The 21,514-nt window shown below is 36.1% G+C and overlaps 1 protein-coding gene across 24 annotated transcripts in view; it reads left to right on the top strand.

Moving 5' to 3' along the window:
* Positions 1–21,514, top strand: part of EHBP1 (EH domain binding protein 1) — a 483,620-nt gene that overhangs the window by 193,009 nt on the left and 269,097 nt on the right. For all 24 annotated transcript variants that reach the window (XM_070512730.1, XM_070512734.1, XM_070512736.1 and 21 more), the window contains one exon: positions 18,772–18,829. In XM_070512730.1, coding sequence (XP_070368831.1) covers positions 18,772–18,829 — 58 coding nt within the window. The remainder of the gene's footprint in view (positions 1–18,771; positions 18,830–21,514) is intronic.

Below are 21,514 nucleotides of genomic sequence, written 5' to 3'. Positions count from 1 at the left end.
AACATCTGTTGCCAGTCTTCCTTTTTTGGCTTGAGGAAGATTGTCCTTGAGCTAACACTTGTGCCAATCTTCCTCTGTTTTCTGTGTGGGATGCTGCCACAGCATGGCTTGACTAGCCCTGTATAGGTCTGTGCCTGGAATCTGAACCTGTGAACCCTGGGCCGCCAAAGTGGAGTGCACGAACTTAACCACTACACCAGCGAGCCAGCCCAGAGTTTTGATCATCTTGGCTTAATTTTTGTATATGGTGTAAGGTAAGGGTAGGGCCAATTTTTGAGGACTTCCCCGTATTGCCTGGCTAGGTAGAGGAGGATGAACCTGCAAAAAAGGAAGAAATGGACAAGTGTCAGTGTTGCCAAGAGGTCAAATAAAATGAGGAGCAAAAAAAAAAAATAGTTACATTTAGCAACATGGAGCGCACAGAAGTTAAAGCACAGGTCATGTTCTTGGAACAATGACTGGTCTGATTTGTAAACTGCATACAATGTAGGAAACTAGATTAGAAGATTGGTAGAGGTTAAATTGAGTAGGGCTTTAAGTGAGTTTGAATTTTGTTCTCTAGGCAGCAGTAAAGTATAAAAAAGATAATGAAATAATAATTCTTACGTGGGTGAGTATAATATGGGTCAGAAAGTTTGATATCTCCTTTGTATTTGAAAAATCAAGTTCCCTTCGTGGTAAGTGAGCTATAAGGTTTTGGCCCTAGAAGTAGATACACTTCTCTTGGCTATTGGATGTATGTAACATACTCAGCTTCTTGCTGGGGCTACTGCTAAAAATAGCTCAGTTCTGTTTTTCTTTGGTTATGATAGACTGTATTGAATCAGGTTATTTTAAGCTGTGTGCCGATTAATAGATGTTATTTATGTGCCTGAAAGCCATGAAGAACTGCTATTATTTTCTATTTTACTGTGCAGAAGCTAGTTCTGGGCCTTTTCTTCAGCCTTGGGGCTGTGTATCTGGACGCTGCCTACTCTTTGTGCCTTAATATGAGGTGATCCTGAACATAAGATTATTCTCCCCCTAGTTCCTCTTCTCTTTCTTACCAGCATTTTCTGAATTAGAAGGTCCATTAAAAAAATATTTTTTTGCTAACTAATAGGGATAGAGGTGAAATAGTCAAATGTCTACTTATATTTAATGTAATAATTTAGCCATAATTATTTAAAGTCACAGTGTATAAAGTAAAATTAAATACATATAAAAACGTAATAAATTCCACCAAATTTCTTAAAGTAGTTTTCTTAAGACACGGATTTTTTATTTGTTGGTTTTTTATTTGGTTTTTATAATTTCAGATATATGAAAGTTGCAGAAGTAGTACAAACAACTCCCATATACTCTTCTTCTAGATTCCCTGTTTACTTTATTATTCTCTATGTGTGTAAATATATGCATATGTATGCACATACATACTTTTTTAATGATTCCTTTGAGAGTAAATTGCAGATATGATGACTCTTTATCCCTAAATCCTTTCTTCAATGTGTATTTCCTAAAACCATAGACAACCTCTTACATAAACACAACATAATCATCAAAATCAGGAAATTAACATTGGTATAATACTACTATCTAATCTACAGACCTTATTCAGATTTCACCAATTTTCCCAATAATGTCATTTGTATCAAGAGAAAAAAAATTTTCTGTTCCAAGATTTAATTTAGGAGCACATGTTATATTTAGTTGTCATGCTTCTTTTAAAGCTATTTGCTTTTTCAAACTCTACATGTATCTCTGACATCAGTATCTTCATCTTCCCTCAAGCTACTTTTTGAGCCATGTAGCCTAATTTTCTAGAGCTTATCATTTGACTTCTGCTTCTTTCTTTCTTGATTCTGATTATGATAATGTCATTGGAAACATACCAGATTACAAGTACATGACATTAGACAATAAAACATTAAAACGTTAATTTTTCTCACTTACCATATATGTATATATCTGGATTTCTATATGGTAACTTTTTACTGTATTGTTTTCATAAATTTTTTTTTTTTTAAGATTTTATTTTTTCCTTTTTCTCCCCAAAGCCCCCCGGTACATAGTTGTGTATTCTTCGTTGTGGGTTCTTCTAGTTGTGGCATGTGGGACGCTGCCTCAGCATGGTCTGACGAGCAGTGCCATGTCCGTGCCCAGGATTCGAACCAACGAAACACTGGGCCGCCTGCAGCGGAGTGCGCGAACTTAACCACTCGGCCACGGGGCCAGCCCCTTTCATAAATTTTTTTAAATAAAAAGCTTGTTTATAGTGACATTCATCCTGCAACTGAGAAACCATACTTCTGAGAATAATTACTAAATTGATTAAATATTCTTTAATGTATTTAAACTTATTCTGTTAGTATACCCATCTAAGTATTTAAAACTAATATTGGTTGGGTTTGTTTCAGGCTGATATGTCTTCTCTAAACAGTACTTTGTTCAAAATAATAAAATAATTGAGTTGTAAGGATATGAATAGACAACTTTTTCCTTTAAAAAAAGCATCTCACCTTATATTTAGGCACATATAGTAATTTCTCCTCCATCCTCTCAGTAGCATGCCAAACTCTAAAGAGTGGGCTTAAATTTTACTCATCATTGTGTGGCAGTGTCTTGGAGGGAAATCCTCTCAGAGGATTTGGATCATACTACTTTTGGCTCATGGGATAATGATAAATGATTTAAAATACTAATTTTTGAAATGTTTTACATGTTTTTTAAAAAGTTCTGTTGTGATTACTGTTACAATTTTATTGGCTGAACTTATATAGAGAGGAGAAATGATCAATTTCTTGAACTTGTATATAGACAAGAGATGATCAGGATAGCCAAAAATAGCTTTATAATGATGCAGATTAGTTTATTTTACAGCAGCTGGAAATGAAAATATCTATTTTGAACAACAATTTTTGACAATCTGAGAGGCAAAGATAGAATCACAAACCAAAGTATGCACATATGTTCCTTGTGAAAGTTTAAATATTGGTCTTAAAAACAAACTAACTTACATGTTTGGACAATGTTGTCATAGGTTGGATGTTAGAGATATGAAGTATGTGACTAATGTAACTAATTTTTTAAAATAGGCTAAAATCTACACAGATAAATAAGTATTGTCTTTCTAAGTGTAACCTCTCAAAGATATTAATGATGTTTGGAAAATCGCTGAGATTCCTTGTAGATGCTGCAATACGTTCTTCAGTACAGAGTAGTGGGTTAGAAGCACGAACTTTGGTGCTAGGCTGCCTCATTTCAGATCTCATTCTCCACATCTTATCTGAGTCACCTTGGCAAGCTTCTTAACCTCGCCATACTTGTTTCCTCTTTTGTAAAATAGGGGTAGTAGTAGTATCTATGCAGAGTGTAAGACAGATCTTACAGGATGTGAACGAAACGTCCTAGTGTTGGGCAGTGCAGCAACTCGTTACCTACTTGTGGGGTTTTTGTGAACTTTAAATGTTAGTACATGTATTATATGCTATGCAAGTATTTGCTGCTCTTCTTTTTTAAAAATATCCTCAGAGATGGTGAATCTTTTGTGTATGTGTTGTATCTTTGGGAATGATCAAGTTAATTAGGAGCCTCTTATGGTGAATAAGGAATGTCAAGCTGGGTAATAATATTTTTGGTCTTAAGTGATCTTCAAAGTAATGATTGTATTTTCTTGTAGCTTATAACCAGTTAGCATTTTTCAACCGTTACTTGCCTTCGTTCTCACTAGTCTCATTTAAACTCTTGAAAATATTTGCTAATGACTCTTTTATGACTGATCAGTTCCTTAAATACATACGAAGCAATTAAAAGTCAAAGGTAGAGATCATGACTTTTTTTTTTTGAGGAAGACTAGCCCTGAGCTAACTGCTGCCAATCCTCCTCTTTTTGTTGAGGAAGACTGGCCCTGAGCTAGCATCCATGCCCATCTTCCTCTACTTTATATGTGGGACGCCTACCACAGTATGGCGTGCCAAGTGGTGCCATGTCCGCACCCAGGATCTGAACCACTGAACCCTGGGCCGCCCAAGCGGGACGTGCGAACTTAACCACTGCACCACTAAGCTGGCCCTGAGATCATGACTTTTAAAAAATGTTTTTTCCTGTTTTATCTCATGTTCTTTTCTAACCCAACAGATGTAAATTTTTCCCTTTACTCCAGGTTTTTATGTTCCGTTTTACTCATGGAAAATTTTTTCTGTGACTACAAAGACCCTTTTAAAATTTTAATTCTTCAGGGGCTGGCCCGGTGGCACAGGGGTTAAGTTCGCATGTTCTGCTTCTCGGCGGCCCAGGGTTCGCTGGTTCAGATCCTGGGTGCGGACATGGCAGCGCTTGACATGCCCTGCTGAGATAGGCGTCCCACATATAAAGTAGAGGAAGATGGGCATGGATGTTAGCTCAGGGCCAGGCTTCCTCAGCAAAAAGAGGAGGTCTGGCAGTAGTTAGCTCAGGGCTAATCTTCCTCAAAAAAAAAATAAACTAAAATAAAATTTTAATTCTTCAAATATTTGCACAAATTTCTTCTTTAATTTTTTTTTTTTTTTTTTTTTGCTGAGGAAGATTAGCCCTGAGCTAACATCTGTTGCCAATCTTCCTCTTTTTTTGCTTAAGGAAGATTAGCCCTGGGCTAACATCTGTGCCAGTCTTCTTCCACTTTATATGTGGGTCATCGCCACAGCATGGCTGACGAGTGGTGTATGTCCACGCCCAGGATCTGAACTTGTTAACCTCAGCCACTGAAGCAGAGCACGCTGAACATAACCACTATGCCATGGGCTGGCGCCTAAAAGTACTTTTTTATTGATACATACTATTGTATTGTTAAAGGTATACAGCATAATGATTTGATATATGTATATGTTGTGAAATGATTACCGCAATAAGTTTAGTTAACATCTATCACCTTACATAGTTACGATTTTTTTTCTTGTGATAAGCACTTAAAATCTAATCTCTTAGCAGCTTTCAGATATGCAAAACAGTATTGTTAGCCAACAGGTACATGAAAAGGTGCTCAGCGTCATTGAGATCAAAACCACGATGAGATATCATCTCACACTTATTAGAATAGCTATAATCAAAAAGACAAGAAATAACAAGTGTTGATGAGGATGTGGAGAAAAAAGAACCTTTGTGCACTGTTCTTGGGAATGTAAATTGGTATAGTCACTATGGGAAGCATTACAGAGGTTCCTCAATGAATGAAAAATAGAACCACTATATGTTCCAGTAATTCCACTTCTATGTATTTATCCAAAGAAAACCAAAATACTAACTTGAAAAGATATGTACACCCCCATGTTCATTCCAGCATTATTTACAATAGTCAAGACATGGACACAACCTAAGTGTCCAGTGATGAATGAATGGATAAAGAAAATGTGGTGTATATATATAGACAATGGAATATTACTCAGCCACAAGAAGAAGGAAATCCTGCCATTTGTGACATGGATGGACCTTGAGGGCGTTACGCTAAGTGAAATAAGTCAGATAGAGAAAGACAAGTACCATGTGATCTCACTTATATGTGGGATCTTAAAAAACAAAAGAACAAAACTGAACTCATAAATACAGAGAACAGATTAATCCCCACAGGTGGGGATTGGGGGGGGTGGGCAAAATGGGTGAAAGTGGTCAAAAGATACAAACTTCCCGTTATAAGTGTGTTATGGGCATGTAATGTATAGCATAGTGATTTTAGTTAATTATACTGTATTGTGTATTTGAAAGTTGCTAAGAGAGTAAATCTTAAAAGTTCTTATCACAAGAAAAAAATTTTTGTAACCATGTATGGTGACGGATGTTCACTAGACTTGTGGTGGTGATCATTTTGCAATATATTCAAGTATCGAATCATTATGTTGTATACCTGAAACTGATATAATGTTTTATGTCCGTTATACCTCAATAAAAAAATTGTGTGATAAAAATGGTTTGCTAGAATAATTTGTTAAAATTATTTTATTATTTATATAAAATAGCTTTGGGCAATTGCATAAAGCAGAGATTATGTTCATTCTTCTCTTTTCAAAATGAGAGAATGGTTTGCTTCCTGTGCATTGTGTTTCAGCGTCAGGATATCGGGGTTATAAAAATTATTTGTATCTTTCCAACACTGACACAAATAGACTTTCTAGGAATAACATATTAAAGTAGGGATGGCTTTTTTTCTTTACCACTCGCATGAGTAGCACAAAGTATTTGAATTGGCACAGACCATGAATAAAGAGCTGATCTTGAAAATACAAAAAACCCCACAATGCAGTATTGTTAACGATATTCACTACGCTGTACGTTAAATCCCCAGAACTTATTTATCTTATAATGGAAAGTTTGTACCTTTTGACCACCTTCATCCATTTCCTCCACCTTTCATCTCTTCCTCTGACAGCCACCACTCTGTTCTCTGTATCTGTGAGTTTATTTTTTTTTAGATTCCACATATAAGTGAGATCATCCAATATTTGTCTTTCTCTCTCTGGTTTGTTTCACTTAGCGTAATGCCCTTAGGGTCCATCCATGTTGTTGCAAATGTCAAGATTTCCTCCTGTTTTTAATGGCTGAATGATGTTCCATTGTGTGTATACACACACGCGCACACACACACACACACAGCACATCTTCTTTATTCATTGTCTGTTGACAAACACAGGCTCTTTCCATATCTTGGCTGTTGTGAATAATGCTGCAATAAAGTGGAAGTGCAGATATCATTTCGGTATCTTGTTTCATTTTCTTTGGTTATATACCCAGAAGTAGGCTTGCTGAATCATGTGGTAGTTCTATTTTTCATTTTTTAAGGAACCTCCTTACTCTTTTCCCTAGTGGCTAACCCAATTTACATTCCCACCAACAGTGCACAAATGTTCCCTTTTTCCACATCCTCACCAACACTTATCTCTTGTCTTTTTGATAATAGCCATTCTAACAGGTATGAGAGGAAAATCTCATTTTGGTTTTGATTTGCATTTACCTGATGATTAATAATGTTGAGCATCTTTTCATGTACCTGTTGGCCCTGTGTATGTCTTCTTTGGAAAACTGTTCATTTCCTGTGCTTGTTTTTTAATTGGATTGTTTGGCTTTTTGCTATTTATTTCTATGAGTTCTTTGTATATTTTGCGTATTAACCCTTTATCCAATATATAATTTGCAAATATTTTCTTCCATTCTGTAGTTTGCCTTTTCATTTTGTTGATGGTTTCCTTTGCTGTGCAGAAGCTTTTTAAGTTGATGTAGTCCCACTTGTTGGTTTTTTACTTTGCTGCTTGATCTTTTGGTATCATATCAAAAAAAATCATTGCCAAGATGGACATCAAGGAGCTTATTGGCTATATTTTCTACTAGGAGTTTTATTGTTTCAGGTCTTACATTCAAGTCTTTAATCCATTTTGAGTTGCTTTTTGTGTGTGGTGTAAGATAGGGTTTAAATTTCATTCTTTTGTATGTGGCTGTTCTGTTTTCCCAAAACCATTAATTGAAGATAGTATCCTTTCCCCAGTGTATATTCTTGGCTTCTTTGTCATAAATTAATTGACCATATATGCGTGGCTTTATTTCTGGGCCCAAATTTCTTCTTTGTAATTAAAGTCACCATTTAAATGTTTATGTTTTACAAAGTGGTACATTTAAATGGTTTACATATTCAAAGTGTACTGCAAAGCTTACAACAGAGAAAGCATCAGTTCCTTGCCCCATCCTTCCTCACTTTATTCTCATTCCATATAGAAAACCACTTTCAATTCTCCAGTTCTTCTGATGTTGTACTCTATATTCTTAGTAACATATTTTTTATTGTTTTTTTATTGAGTTATAATTCATATACCATAAAATTTACCCTTTTAAAAGTGTATAATTCAGTGGTTTTTAGTGTTTTCACTAAGTTGTGCAACTCTTATCACTAATTCAGAATATTTTCATCACCCAAAAAAGAAATCCTGTTCGTATTAGTGGTCATCCCCATCTTTGTTCCCCATTCCAAGCTTCTGGCAACCATGAATCTACTTTTTTCTCTGTGGATTTGTCTATTATGGACATTTCATGTAAATGAAATCATACAATAAATGGCCTTTTGTGTCTGGCTTCTTTCCCTTATTGTAATATTTTCAAGGTTCATCCATGTTGTAACTTGTATCAGTATGTCATTTCTTTTTATGGCTGAATAATATTCCATTGTATGGATATACCACATTTTGTTTATCTGTTGATCAGCTGATGGACATTTGAATTGTTTCCATTTTTTGGCTATATGGATAATGCTGCTATGAACTTTCAGGTATGAACAAGTATGAACAACTTTTTGGGTCTAAACCTAGGATAGTGAAATTACTGGATCACAAGGTAACTCTATGTTTAACTTTTTGAGGAACTGCCAAACTGTTTCCCATAGCAGCTGTACCATTTCAGAATCCTACTAGCAATGTGTGAGGGTTCCAATTTCATCATGTCTTCACCAACACTTGTTATTATCTCTTTTCGATTATAGCCTTCCTGGTGGGTGTGAAGTGGTATTTCATTGTTCGACAACATACTTTCAACTGTTTTTTTACATTTTTGACTTCAGACTTTTTCTGCTAGCTTTCTGATATAGTAGTTGAGGATTTAGCTGTCTTACCGACTCCTCCCTAAAGCACACTTACCCCTCTCTTTCCCCATCTTTTCCATTCCCCAGTCAGCTCTACCAGAGCTAGGTCAGAATTAATTATGACTTAGTATTGTTTGCAGCTGAGCACTATGATATTACGGTCACATTTCCTTTCTTTTGGTTTTTCTTGCATTAAAAATTACCTTTTTTTACCTTTTCTCCCCTATGTATCTATCATATTATTCCTAAACTTTTCTGTCATCCTCTCAAAATCCCTTTTGAAACAGTTAAATATTGGTGATTCATCAGTTCCTTTTTCCTCTGGAGCCCTCCAGTGTCTTGCTCCACTTTGGAATGGTTTCTCTCTAGGCCTGTGGCATAGGTGACATCTTGGGACCTTTTTTCACTGTCATCCTGGGGGATTAGTCAGATATTTAACTTCTGGATTGAACTAAACTTCTTGTCTTTTCTTTCCCTTTTAATATCTCTTACTTTATTCTAGATCTGGAAGATTGCCTCAACTTTATCTTGCAACTTTTCAATTTTTGCTTTCCTAAATGAAATATAATGACATAATTTCCAGAATGCTTTTTTATTCTTTAAATATTCCTTTTGTGGTTTTCATGGGTACCCTATCTTTTATATTTCTAAGGATATTAGTGATAATGTCTTTGGTTTCCTTCAGGTTCCTTTTTTTCTCCTTTTTAGCCACTTGCCTTTTATATTAGAAGCTTTTCTCAGATGAGCTTTCACTGTCTGTTCATATTTGAGAGAGTGACCACACAAAGCTATTTGGAAGCTCTACACACGTTGTCAGGGCGGGGGAAAGATCTCCTTTCTACCCTTCTCGTGTTCTTATGGCTGGACTAATAATAAAATTCATACAAGATCAGATTAACAGGAGAAAAACCCAGTTTAATATGTAGGTATTGCAGATCATGGAGAAGTGATGCTTGGAGAGTGAACAAAGCAGCAGTGTTTTCTTTTACACAAAGAAACAATAAATTTGTGAGGAATGACAGGACAAAGACACTTAGATTTGAGGTATGTAATTACTAAGGAATTTAAGTGGAGTTTCGGCTTGGGGTAGTAAATTAGCAAGGTTTGTTTCTGCAGGGTTCTCGACCCTGAGTCCCTGACTTTGGGGATAAGGATGCGGGGAGAGCACCTTTCACAGGGGAGATTTACGTCCCGCTTTCAGGGGGAACAGAGACAGGAGGGGCAGAATGCCCTTCTTGCTTCTCAAGTAACTTTAATTCAAAATAATCAGTATGCTATTGTGGAATATTTTGGAATGACCTACTCTGGGCCTCAACAATATACATGGGATGGTTGCTAACATTATTTGAGAATCTTTTGAAGGACAGGCAGTAAGCTAAAGCACTTTATTTGCATTATCTTAACTGATCTTTACATTGGTCCTGTGAGGTTCTCGTTTCACAGATGAGGAAGCTCTGAGGCTTAGATGATACAACCAGAAGGGGAATCAGGATTCAAAACCAGATCTGTGTGTCTTTATATGATTCTTTTATCCATCATATTCTGTTTCCCTGCTTCCCTCCCAATGAATGCTTTGTCAATACCAGGGTATCTCTTGAGAACCTTGAAGTCAGATAGAAACAAGACAGACGAATGTAATCGTCCAGACACACAATTGCAGCAATTACAGAAGTGTGGTGAAAGGAAATGGTAAATATGATTGTTTAGGAGGGCTTGGGGATGGTCTGAGTGATGTACTAACCTCAATTCCAAGGAGCCAGGTACATAACTCGGGAATTCTGATGTTTCTGTGCGTAATATGTGAGGCTTATTCCAACAGGACTAGAAAAAAAGGAGTAACTAATATACTAAATTAAAGCATTATGGCTGATTCTATAAAACAATAAAGAAAGTAGGAAGTATTATTTGGGGTGACCAGTGTTGCACACGTGATATAGCAATGGTTGATTATAATGCTATTTGTCTCAGAAATCTCCTCATAAACCCTTTATAGTATTGGTTAGTACAGCAAATAGTACAGTATGTATTTTTTTGATGGCCTGTCAAAAAGTACACTCAGTTCGAGTATGCCAAACTGTGCTTCCTCAGTTTGGGTGGTGCTGTCCCTAAACACTTAGATATAAGTATTAGAAATCTGTCAGCAAAAGTCCATACGCATTACCAGTTAAGTGTTTTTAACCAAGAGCAATCACTGTGTGAAAATACTTTAGAGATGATAGGAAGATGCCAAATATAATTTAAAAATAAACATATAGTACTTTTAAGTGACGAAGATGTGCATCTCTCATTATTAGAACTGTCCTTTCATTTTTATAGAAAAGAAATATATCCTATATATGTGTACTTTGTCTTGTGTAATTTTTTTTCTATTGAATTAATTATTACAGCTTGCTAAATAACTCTTGTGAAGTAAGCATAAAGGAGTATAATTAACTGGAGCTACAGCAGTGACAGTACAATAGGAGGTAGATGTACCTACTGAAGGATAAAAATAATTACTTGGGAAATAGAGTATTTCTGTGATAAGACAATTTTCCTCCTTTTGTTTCAATATTCACAGCATCCCACCATGAAATGTTCAGTCATGGCTAAGAGCCCTTTCCCCTAAAAGAATAACCTTGTTATTTAGTGAAGTGCCTATTCACATTAACTTCAGGGTTAATATTTTGAGCTTTTTCTTACTGTAAGCATATCCTACCTTCTGTGGTGAGAGGAATATGTTGTACTTTTTGTGTTCTGAAGACTTATGATTCCTTATTTTTAATTTAGGCAAAGCTCAGTGGCTTAAATATTAATTACTAAGTTTTGAGGGATAGCTGTCTTTTATCTTTGGAAATATTGATTTCATATGAATACCAATGAAAACCAATAGGACATAAAAAGGTTAAATTTGATTTCAGCACTTTTTGGTGCAAGCTTCTACAAGACAGCAACTGTTTTATTGTTATATGTGTTTGTGTTTTTAATTTACTGAATTTTCTAGAACATTGAGAAGTTACTGTAGCAGACACACCCAGAAATCAAAGTGGCTTAACCTAATAAAAGTTTATTTCTTGCTCACTTCTCAGTCTGGAGAGAGTGTTCCAGGTTGACTGGCCTTCCATGTGGTCATTCAGGGGCTTGTACACCTTTTATCTTATGACTCTGCCCTCCTCTGTGTTCTAGAATCCTCTCCATTCAGCTGGTATAAAGAAGGCTTACTCATTTATTAACCATTTTACTCCAGAAGTGACACATATCACTTCTCACATTCCAGTGGTAAGAAGTATCATGAGGCTCCATCTCAATGTCAACATGGTGGTGGTGGTGGTGTTGTTTGGGCAAGATGGGGATGAAGGGCTTCTTGCAACACCTCCCTGGATTAACACTATGCTTTGGACAAGGAGCATGAATCTTTGGTGTCCAGTTTACTGCTCTGCTAAAAAATGTTACTTCCACTTTCATAATATTGTTCAAAGGTGGTAATATTAGCTACCTCTAGATTGTCAGAAGACAGGAGGCAAGTGACTCTGTGCCACAATTCTTTACACTCTTCCTGAATTTCTCATTTCATTTTAAGCCGTCAAATATTTAACCAGTTAGAGTCATTTAATCTCACAGTCACTGAACCGTAGTGTTTTAGAACTAGCTGAGGTCTTAGTGCAGTCTCTTTCTTTGATAATGGAGAGACATGCTTAAGGTGACTCAGTGCCAGAACTAAGAAAACAAGTTTCCTAACCTCCAGTCTAGTATTCTCTCCTCTATACTGTGTCATCTTTGAGAGTTCTTTTACAAATTCATATCTCCTAAATTAATACAAATTGTTTCCCCAGATTTCTTTCCTTTTAATGCCCTCCTAAGATACCCTAGAGAAAGGAGAATTTTAATTGATGTGGAGGAGAATGAGTGATCTGAAAAGCATTTGTCATATTGTTATTGCTCAGGCCTGTAATGTAAAGTCATATTGACTTTACATGCCCAAGGAAGAATGGCCCAGGAATTGGAAGGGCTGCAGATAAAGGAGGGGAGGATACCAGAGGCAAATGGGGTCTATTTCAAAATTTTGCCTAGGGCCAGATCAGACCTTGGGGAACATTTATGTTAACTTAAGACAAAAGACACACCTCTTCCACTTCTTCTGACTTAGAAACAAATTAATTCAGCTGTCTGAGAGCTCTTTAAATTCAGTGAAATTTTAAAAATTAATTATTTAACTCTCTTCGTACTTAATTTCAAACTTAAAAGTGTTATTGTTTTATTTTCAATAACTTCTCCCCACATTTAAATAACTCCCCGACATAAAGTAATATAAATTAATTGCAGGAAATACAGAAACTTAAATTTAAATTCTTAGAATGATATATAATTTTACTTCCTAATAGTAACCGCAGTTAGCATTTTGAGATGTTTCCTCCTGGTGTCTTCTTTTATTGTATAATATAGAAAAAAAATTAAAATCTGTATTGGATAAACAACGTTAAATCCCAGGCATTGTTCCATGCTTGTTAATGTTCTTAGAAAATATTTTTAATGGCTATATAATTTCCTTGTAGACAGATGTACTGTACTTATTCATCTTTTGTCAGACTTTATATTTAAACTGTGGTAAATTATAGTTTTTTTACAGATTCTAAATTAAGTCATCTCAGTGGTTGGGCTGGTTCTTTTTGTCAGTGTGCATATTTCCTGAGATATTTATAAATAGATCCTTCTCTGTGTAAGGTCTTTTTGTCTTCTTCCTGCTCCCCAAGGTTGTGTCTGGATTGGGGTAGTTGGTTAAATTGTCTGTCTCCCCACGAGACTGTAAACTTTCAGAGGATCAAGGCTTATCTTTCGTCTTTGTATCTTTGTTGCTCAGCATAGTGCCAGAAACATAATGAACATTCAGTAAAATATTTGTTGAAAGCTGATTATGATTCTGGAAGGTAGTGAGACTGGTTTTTATGTGGCAGTTGTGGATTTTTCCTCACCTCACACTTGTAACACGCGTGAAAATGGAAAGGAGTAAAGAAGTCTAAATTTAAGCCAGAAATGTTTTTCTTTGAACTTACACTGATGCATAGTACCTCACTAGTGGCAAAGAGGAGGGCATGAAATTTAGCTGCAGACCAGAGAAACAGAGCTTACTGCTTTATAACGTGGTTTATTTTAGCTCTCTTATCTTTTCCTTTTTCCTGTCTGTTTCTGTCCTTTGCTTCCTGCTCTCCAGAATTCAGCATCAGGACCATAATTTGAGACAAGTCTTGCCATCTTCAGATTCAACTTGTTCCTTTTTAAGGACTCTGGATGTAGGATAGAAGGTGTTAAATTTTTATTTTTAAATGTAAAGTTTTCTTCCCTGAATAAGCCCACCAAAACGCTTCACATTTTCCAATGGAGTCCTTTAGATAGATTTTACAGAAATTGTGTGTACGTTTTATGTGTATGTATATAAAATGTTTATATATGTAAATATCTCTATATAAATATATATGTATATGTGTTTATATACCTGTGTGTGTGTTCTGTATAAGGCTACCTGGTTACTTAACATAGTGATAGGATAGAGATGTTAAATGTGTGATTGTTGATTTCTCTCTGGAACTTGGGCTCATCAGGTTGTCTTCACTATTTTGATAGAAAGAAAGTTGTAGAATGATAGGTTCTTTGGTAGTTGGATAAAACTCACAATTGCTTTGCCCCTAGCCGCTTTGGAGCATGTAAGTAAATATTTAATGGTTCTTTTCTAGTACAGCACAGATGCTTAAAATATTAATTGTGGTCAGCTAATTGTGTGATTATTGGTCCTCCTCTATTGAGAACAATAACTCACAGCACAGTTCTTTATTTTTAGAACTCTGCCTCATTTTGCCCCTGATAATGTAAAGGTGGACTGATATCTAGTAAAGACATTTAAAAAATGGGACATTACTTAAATCACAAAAAAGTTTAGCTCTATATGGAGGCGTTCTCAAATAAGTCATTTATGTTCTATTTACATTCTTGGAACTTCAGGCATATAGATTAGGAGACCACTCTTCTTGATTTTTTTATGGTAGAAGGCCTCCCTATTCTAAAGTACTGAGATCAGAGTGGGTTGAGGGGAGAGAGGGGCTGAGAGGCCGAGTTAGGAGGAGGGAGAAGTGCAGGTGACACTAGGACGATGTTGTAGAGGGGTGATACCCTCACTACCATTACAGCTAATGCCCCGCTGGTGTTTCAACTTGGAGTTGTGGAGATTGCTTGCCACTCTCCCTATTAAACGCAGAGGTTCTCAACTTTGGCTGCAGATTAGAATCACCTGTGGAATTTTAAAAAATCTGCAAACCTGACCAATTAAATCAGATTCTCCAGAGGTGAAACCTAGGCATCAGTATTTTTTAAAGGTTCCCAGGAGGTTCCAGTGTGCAGCCAAGGTGAGGATCCCTGCAAAGCTCAAATAAGCTGCAGAGAGGATGTATTATATAGCTTTTGGCTTTAGTTGGACCTCATCAATTATAATTAACCAATTGGGAATTCCTGGATGGAACTTAATGTTCATTCAGTAGCAAATGTTCATTGAGCCTCAACCTTGTACCAGATTCTTATTAGTTGCTAGAAACGCAAAGGTAAATAAATAAGATATGGTTGATAAAGGAGCGTAGTCTAGTGAGAGAGATAGAAATAATAGCAAATAATGTAAGGTGGGGCATATAGAATATTAAAATAGAGATGTATCTAGAGTATTACTGGAAATACAGTAGAAGTGCAGTTAACTCTGAGGTTTGGGATATGGGATGGGGTGGGAATGAAATAAGACATGGTCAGGGTTTCACAGAGGAAGTGATGAATTAATAGTTTATCAGGTAGAAAAGGGGAGAAAAGAGGAAGTTAAACAAGGTTATAACATGCAAAGATGTGAAGAAATTGAATAAATGCTCAGAGATTGGTTGGAAAGCAAGATGCCTATGAGATATTTGCAGGTTAGTTGGGCGGTAAAGTGCTTTATAAACCACGTTCAGGAATATGAATGTATTCTTTTTTTTTATTTAAAGATTTTATTTTTTTCCTTTTTCTCCCCAAAGCCCCCAGGTACATAGTTGTATATTCTTAGTTGTGGGTCCTTCTAGTTGTGGCATGTGGGACGCTGCCTCAGTGTGACCTGATGAGCAGTGCCATGTCCTAGCCCAGGATCCAAACCAGCGAAACCCTGGGCCGCCCTAGCGGAGCGCTCGAACTTAACCACTCGGCCATGGGGCCGGCCCCTGAATGTATTCTTGCTGCCAGGGTGTCACAGGGTCAAATCCATACAGGTTCTAGATTACCTTAGAGAGTGAAGATACTCAGGTGTGAGGCAGTTGGTAGTGTTGGAGGCTCTAGTAATCTGGACAGCGTGGACCTTGTTTAAAGGCATTTAAGTAAGAAATGTTTTTTGAAGTTTAAATTAAATCTAAAATAAAATGGAATATTATTTAGGTCAAATCTGTCAAATTCAACCTGCAAGTGCCAGTTTGTAGTACCTTTGGTATAAGAGCCCAGTATAGGATAATAAACAAGGAAAAGGCATAAGGTTTTGTAGCACTTCTAAAGAAGTACTGTAGAAATATAATTAAGTGTTGAGGTTGGGTTGGGCATGTGGAGATGAGAACAAATAAAAAGATTAATATGGTAATCTAGGGTAAAATGTTCCAGCAAGGCACTAATGCTTTCAACGAGGTAGCTTACCCTTGTTGGCTCTCAGTCCCTCTACTGTTAAGCTGCCATCATTGATCACACCCTCTTCCCAGCTCCATCTATCATGTCACCATACTGCTCCCCATCTTCACTGTCATTTGTCCTATTCTACTTCTCTGTGTGTTGAACAAGGTTTTGTTTTTCATTTTCAAGTTTTGTTTATTTCTCCATTGGTATGGATTCTTAGGTTAATATTCTGATGTTTCATAGAAACTTTCTTCTGTTTCACTTGTAATTTAGCACTTGTTTATCTGGCTGCTACTCCCAACATCTCACTCTGGGAAGATTCACCAAAGCAAGCTACTGGTTTTGGTTTACAATTGTTGTCTTTAAAGCCTGACACTCGACAGTAACTGAACTTAATCTTTATAGAAAACCACCATTTTTCTATGTATACTATGCTGGTTACCGTCACCATCAGAAACATCATGCATTTGTTTAGATGGCTCCTTAGTCAAATAGTTTCATTATTGGAACCTTCCTCTTGTTTTTTATCCAGCTTTTCCTCAGGTTCTCCTACCTAAAGTGAACAAGCATTAACATTGTACCATGTTTATGTTTCTTCTTGCATCCTGCTCCTTCCCTTCTTTAGCTGGGATCTGTACATTGTAAGGTGGTTTAGTGGTTAAGAATTGGCCATCTCACTGCTGAGGCTCGGGTTTGTTTCCTGGTCAGGGAACCACAACACCTGTATGTCAGTTGCCGTACTGTGGCAGCTGTGTGTCGCCATGATGCTGAAAGCTATGCCACCGATATATCAAATACCAGCAGGGTCACCCATGGTGGACAGGTTTCAGCGGAGCTTCCCGACTCAGACAGACTAGGAAGAAGGACCTGGACACCCACTTCTGAAAAAATTGGCCACAAAACCCCTATGAATAGCAGCAGAGCATTGTCTGATACAGCACCAGAAGGTGAGAGGATGGCGCAAAAAGACCGGCAGGGTTCCGCTCTGCTGTTCACACTGTTGCTAGGAGTTGCAGTCACTCGGAGGCATCAACAATGGCACTAACAAAAAATACATTGTAAACGCTTGGCTGTGTATGTTTTTAGTCAGTATGAAACTTGAGGGTGGCAGCTGTTTTCCCATAGCACTTGAGGGTCATTAGCTTCATTGTCCTTTGGGCTCTGTTGCTGCTCATGAGAAGTTGCTGTCCGTATAATTATTCCTTTGTTGGTAGCCTGTCTTTTCTTTCCTTTTATTATTTTTGTATTTATTCTTGCTGTTCTGTAATTTGATTGCAAGGTTTGTAGAAATAGATTGATTTTTATTTATTCTGTTCATTGATATATATTTTCTCTCTCAGGACTCCTATCTTTCTTCAAGTGTGAAACATTCTTGGCTTTATCTCTGCCATTCCCACTGTTCTAAACTTCTGGAATTTCCATTAGGTGTATGTACTTCTCAATCTATCTTCTATGTCTCTTGTCTTCTTTTTAAGTATTTTTATCACCTTATTTCTCTGAGCTACAATCTGGGTCAGTTCCTCAGTAATACTTTTTTCATTGGACAACTCTCTCTTTGGACAGATTTGTAGATGAATCATTGGTAAGGAGTTTATGGCTGGTGGCCTTTTATGTATGTGTGTGTGTGTGTGTGTGTGTGTGTGTATGTATCTTTTTAGTTAAATGAAATAGGAGGGACAGGTCATCTGCTGATAGTGAAGGATTCCAGCGTAAAATACAGGAGACATAGAAAGTGGTGAAGGTCACCGAGATGAGTACATCATTCATTTCTTGGTTAAAAAGCTTTTATCTAAGATTTTTAAAAATAAAAATTTAAGTAAAGTAACTGGTAATCATAGGCTTAATGTTTTCCCTAAGCATTAAAGAGAACTTAGTTATATTAGCTGAAAATGAAAGTTTTTTTTTTTTAAACTTCGTATTAGCAGAAGATGAAGAAAAGAAGAGAAGTCTGAGAGTTAGAAGACCTGTATTTCAGTCATGGTTAATTTTGCCAGTTTTTAAAGCTTATAAAGTAGGAATAATAGTATGTACCTTGCCTATTTTTCAGTACTATATTGTTTTTATGTGGATAGTTGAGATGATTGATTATAAAAATGTTTTGAAAACCAAAAGCATTGTTGATAAGATAGAGAGATGTGAAAGTAGCATAACCCATAGATATAAATTATTTTGAAAGTGCCATTTTTATGCTTATTTTCTCCAAATTAAAATGGGTCATGTGTTAGAAGTATAGTATTAATTTTTGGAGAAGACATATGTGTGCTTTTCTTTTTAAAATAGTCACCAATTCTAAGTATTTTATTTTACTTGGTTTGTCCCAATGAATTAACTTGCTAAAATATTTTTAGGAAAAAACATGTGGATGAAATATTAGTTGTTTAAATTAGATCACATCTGTGTTCAATATCTACTATATTTGAATAATTTACAGGGCTTTATTGTAAAAGTAACTGCTCTATGTAGTCTAAAGCAAATGACATTTTTGTCCTTTTAAAGGCACTATAACTAAACTTTATTAATTTGATTTAAGATAAATTTTGCTTAATCTGTTTCCTTTTTGACAGGCAACCAGATAAACTGGTGGTAGTTTGGACAAGAAGAAGCCGAAGGAAGTCTTCCAAGGTTTGTCTGTTTTCTAAATTTCTTTCCTAAATGTTGAACTTAAATTTTGGTCAAATTATTAAGCTTCTCTGGTACCAGTGTAGAATATTTTAAAATATTACTTGATATTTTGGGTTCTTTTTTTTTTTTATACTTTTTCTTTTTAAAATTTTTTATTGAGTTAATGATAGGTTACAGTCTTGTGAAATTTCATTTGTATATTATTGTCTGTCAGTTGTGTTGTAGGTGCAACCCTTCACCCTTTGTGCCCACCCCCCACCACCCCTTTACCCTGGTAGCCACTAATCTGTTCTCTTTGTCCACAGGTTTAAATTCCTCATATGAGTGGAGTCATACAGAGATTGTCCTTTTCTATCTGGCTTATTTCACTTAACATAATTCCCTCAAGGTCCATCCATGTTGTTGCAAATGGGACGATTTTGTTCTTTTATACGGCTGAGTAGTATTCCATTGTATATATATACCACATCTTCTTTATCCAGTCATCTGTTGATGGGCACTAAGGTTGCCTCCACATCTTGGCGATTGTAAATAATGCTGCAATAAACGTTGGGGTGCATAGGACTTTTGGAATTGCTGACTTCAAGCTCTCTGGATAGATACCCAGTAGTGGAATAGCTAGATCATATGGTAGTTCTATTTTTAATTTTTTGAGGAATCTCCATACTGTTTTCCATAGTGGCTGCACCAGTTTGCATTCCCACCAACAGTGTATGAGGGTTCCTTTTTCTCCACAACCTCTCCAACATTTGTTACTATTTGTTTTAGTTATTTTTGTCATTCTAATGGGTGTAAGGTGATATCTTGGTGTAGTTTTGATTTGCATTTCCCTGATGATCAGCGATGATGAACATCTTTTCATGTGCCTATTGGCCATCCATATATCTTCTTTGGACAAATGTCTGTTCATGTTTCCTGCCCATTTTTTGATCGGGTTGTTTAATTTTTTGTTGTTGAGTTGTGTGAGTTCTTTATATATTATGGATATTAAGCCTTTGTCGGATGTATTACTTGCAAATATTTTTTCCCAGTTAGTGGGTTGTTTTTTTTTTTTTTGTTTCAATCCTGTTTTCCCTTGCCTTGAAGAAGCTCTTTAGTCTGATGAAGTCCCATTTGTTTATTCTTTCTGTTGTTTCCCTTGTCTGAGAAGGCATGGTGTCCGAAAAGATCCTTTTAATACTGATGTCAAAGAGTGTACTGCCTACATTTTCTTCTAGAAGTCTTATGGTTTCAGGTCTCAGCTTTAGGTCTTTGATCCATTTTGAGTTTATTTTGGTGAATGGTGAAAAAGAATAGTCAATTTTCATTCTTTTACATGTGGCTTTCCAGTTTTCCCAGCACCATTTGTTGAAAAGACTTTCTTTTCTCCATTGTATGCCCTCAGCTCCTTCGTCGAAGATAAGCTGTCCATAGATGTGTGGTTTTATTTCTGGGCTTTAAATTCTGTTCCATTGATCTGTGCACCTGTTTTTGTACCAGTACCATGCTGTTTTGATTACTGTAGCTTTGTAGTATGTTTTGAAGTCAGGGATAGTGATGCCTCCAGCTGTGTTCTTTTTTCTCAGGATTGCTTTAGCAATTTGGGGGTCTTTTGTTGCCCCATATGAATTTTAGGATTCTTTGTTCTATTTCTGTAAAGAATGTCATTGGGATTCTGATTGGGATTGCGTTGAATCTGTAGATTGCTTTAGGTAGAATGGACATTTTAACTATGTTTATTCTTCCAATCCATGTGCATGGAATGTCTTTCCATCTCTTTATGTCGTCATCCATTCCTTTCAGAAAAGCCTTGTAATTTTCATTGTATAGGTCTTTCACTTCCTTAGTTAAGTTCACCCCGAGGTATTTTATTCTTTTTGTTGTAATTGTGTTTTTTGGGTTATTTCTGATTATCTAATTTACTAAAGTGATTGATCAGACACTATAATTTTGATACTGCAGTCCTTAAAATGGGAGCCAAGTACCTGACTTTTGATCTTGGGTTGGTAGCCTTGAGTAACATAATAGTTATTTAAGTTCTCTATACTTAGGTATCATGAATTAATGATTAAATAGGTTCCTCTTACAAAATTTTACCTAGGATTACTTTATTCAGATTCCAAGAGGATGAAGGTTAAGGCACACTTAAGGGATGATGAGTCAATTGCTGGGATGCAAAAGAGGAGGAGTTGGATTTTTCAAAGGTTTTAATTTTTTATACATATAGTTTTACGAGTAGAATAGAATTTTAAAATGTTCAATAACAACTCTACAGATATTTTTAAAATTCAATTCTATAGGTAAGTAAGTATGAGTGTATTTTTATAAGTACACAGTAACTACAGGCATGTTTATTGGATGTTGGTTTTTCCCTATGTAGACCTATATAAAGAAAAATGTGTTCATTTTAATTAAAATTAAATTGAATTTAAATTGAATTGAATTTCAGAATTTAAAATTTTTTATTAAGGACATCTTTCAAATTTTATTTTTATCGAGCTAAAATGCACACACAGTGTAAGGCGCAGATCTCAGTTATACAGTTTAATAAGTTTTGATCAGTGTCTACTTATGTAATTACCACTGCTATCAAGGTGTAGACTATTTTCATCACCTTTTTCCTTTGTGTCCTCTTCCAGTCAATTCCCAACCCTCAGAGGCAACCACTATTCTGATTTTCTATCACCATAGACTGATTTTGTCTCT

The sequence above is a fragment of the Equus asinus genome, chromosome 6, assembly GCF_041296235.1.
Source record: "Equus asinus isolate D_3611 breed Donkey chromosome 6, EquAss-T2T_v2, whole genome shotgun sequence".
NCBI classification, from domain to species: Eukaryota; Metazoa; Chordata; class Mammalia; order Perissodactyla; family Equidae; genus Equus; species Equus asinus.
Note: the sequence above shows the minus strand (reverse complement) of the source record. Positions and strands in the feature narration are given on the sequence as shown.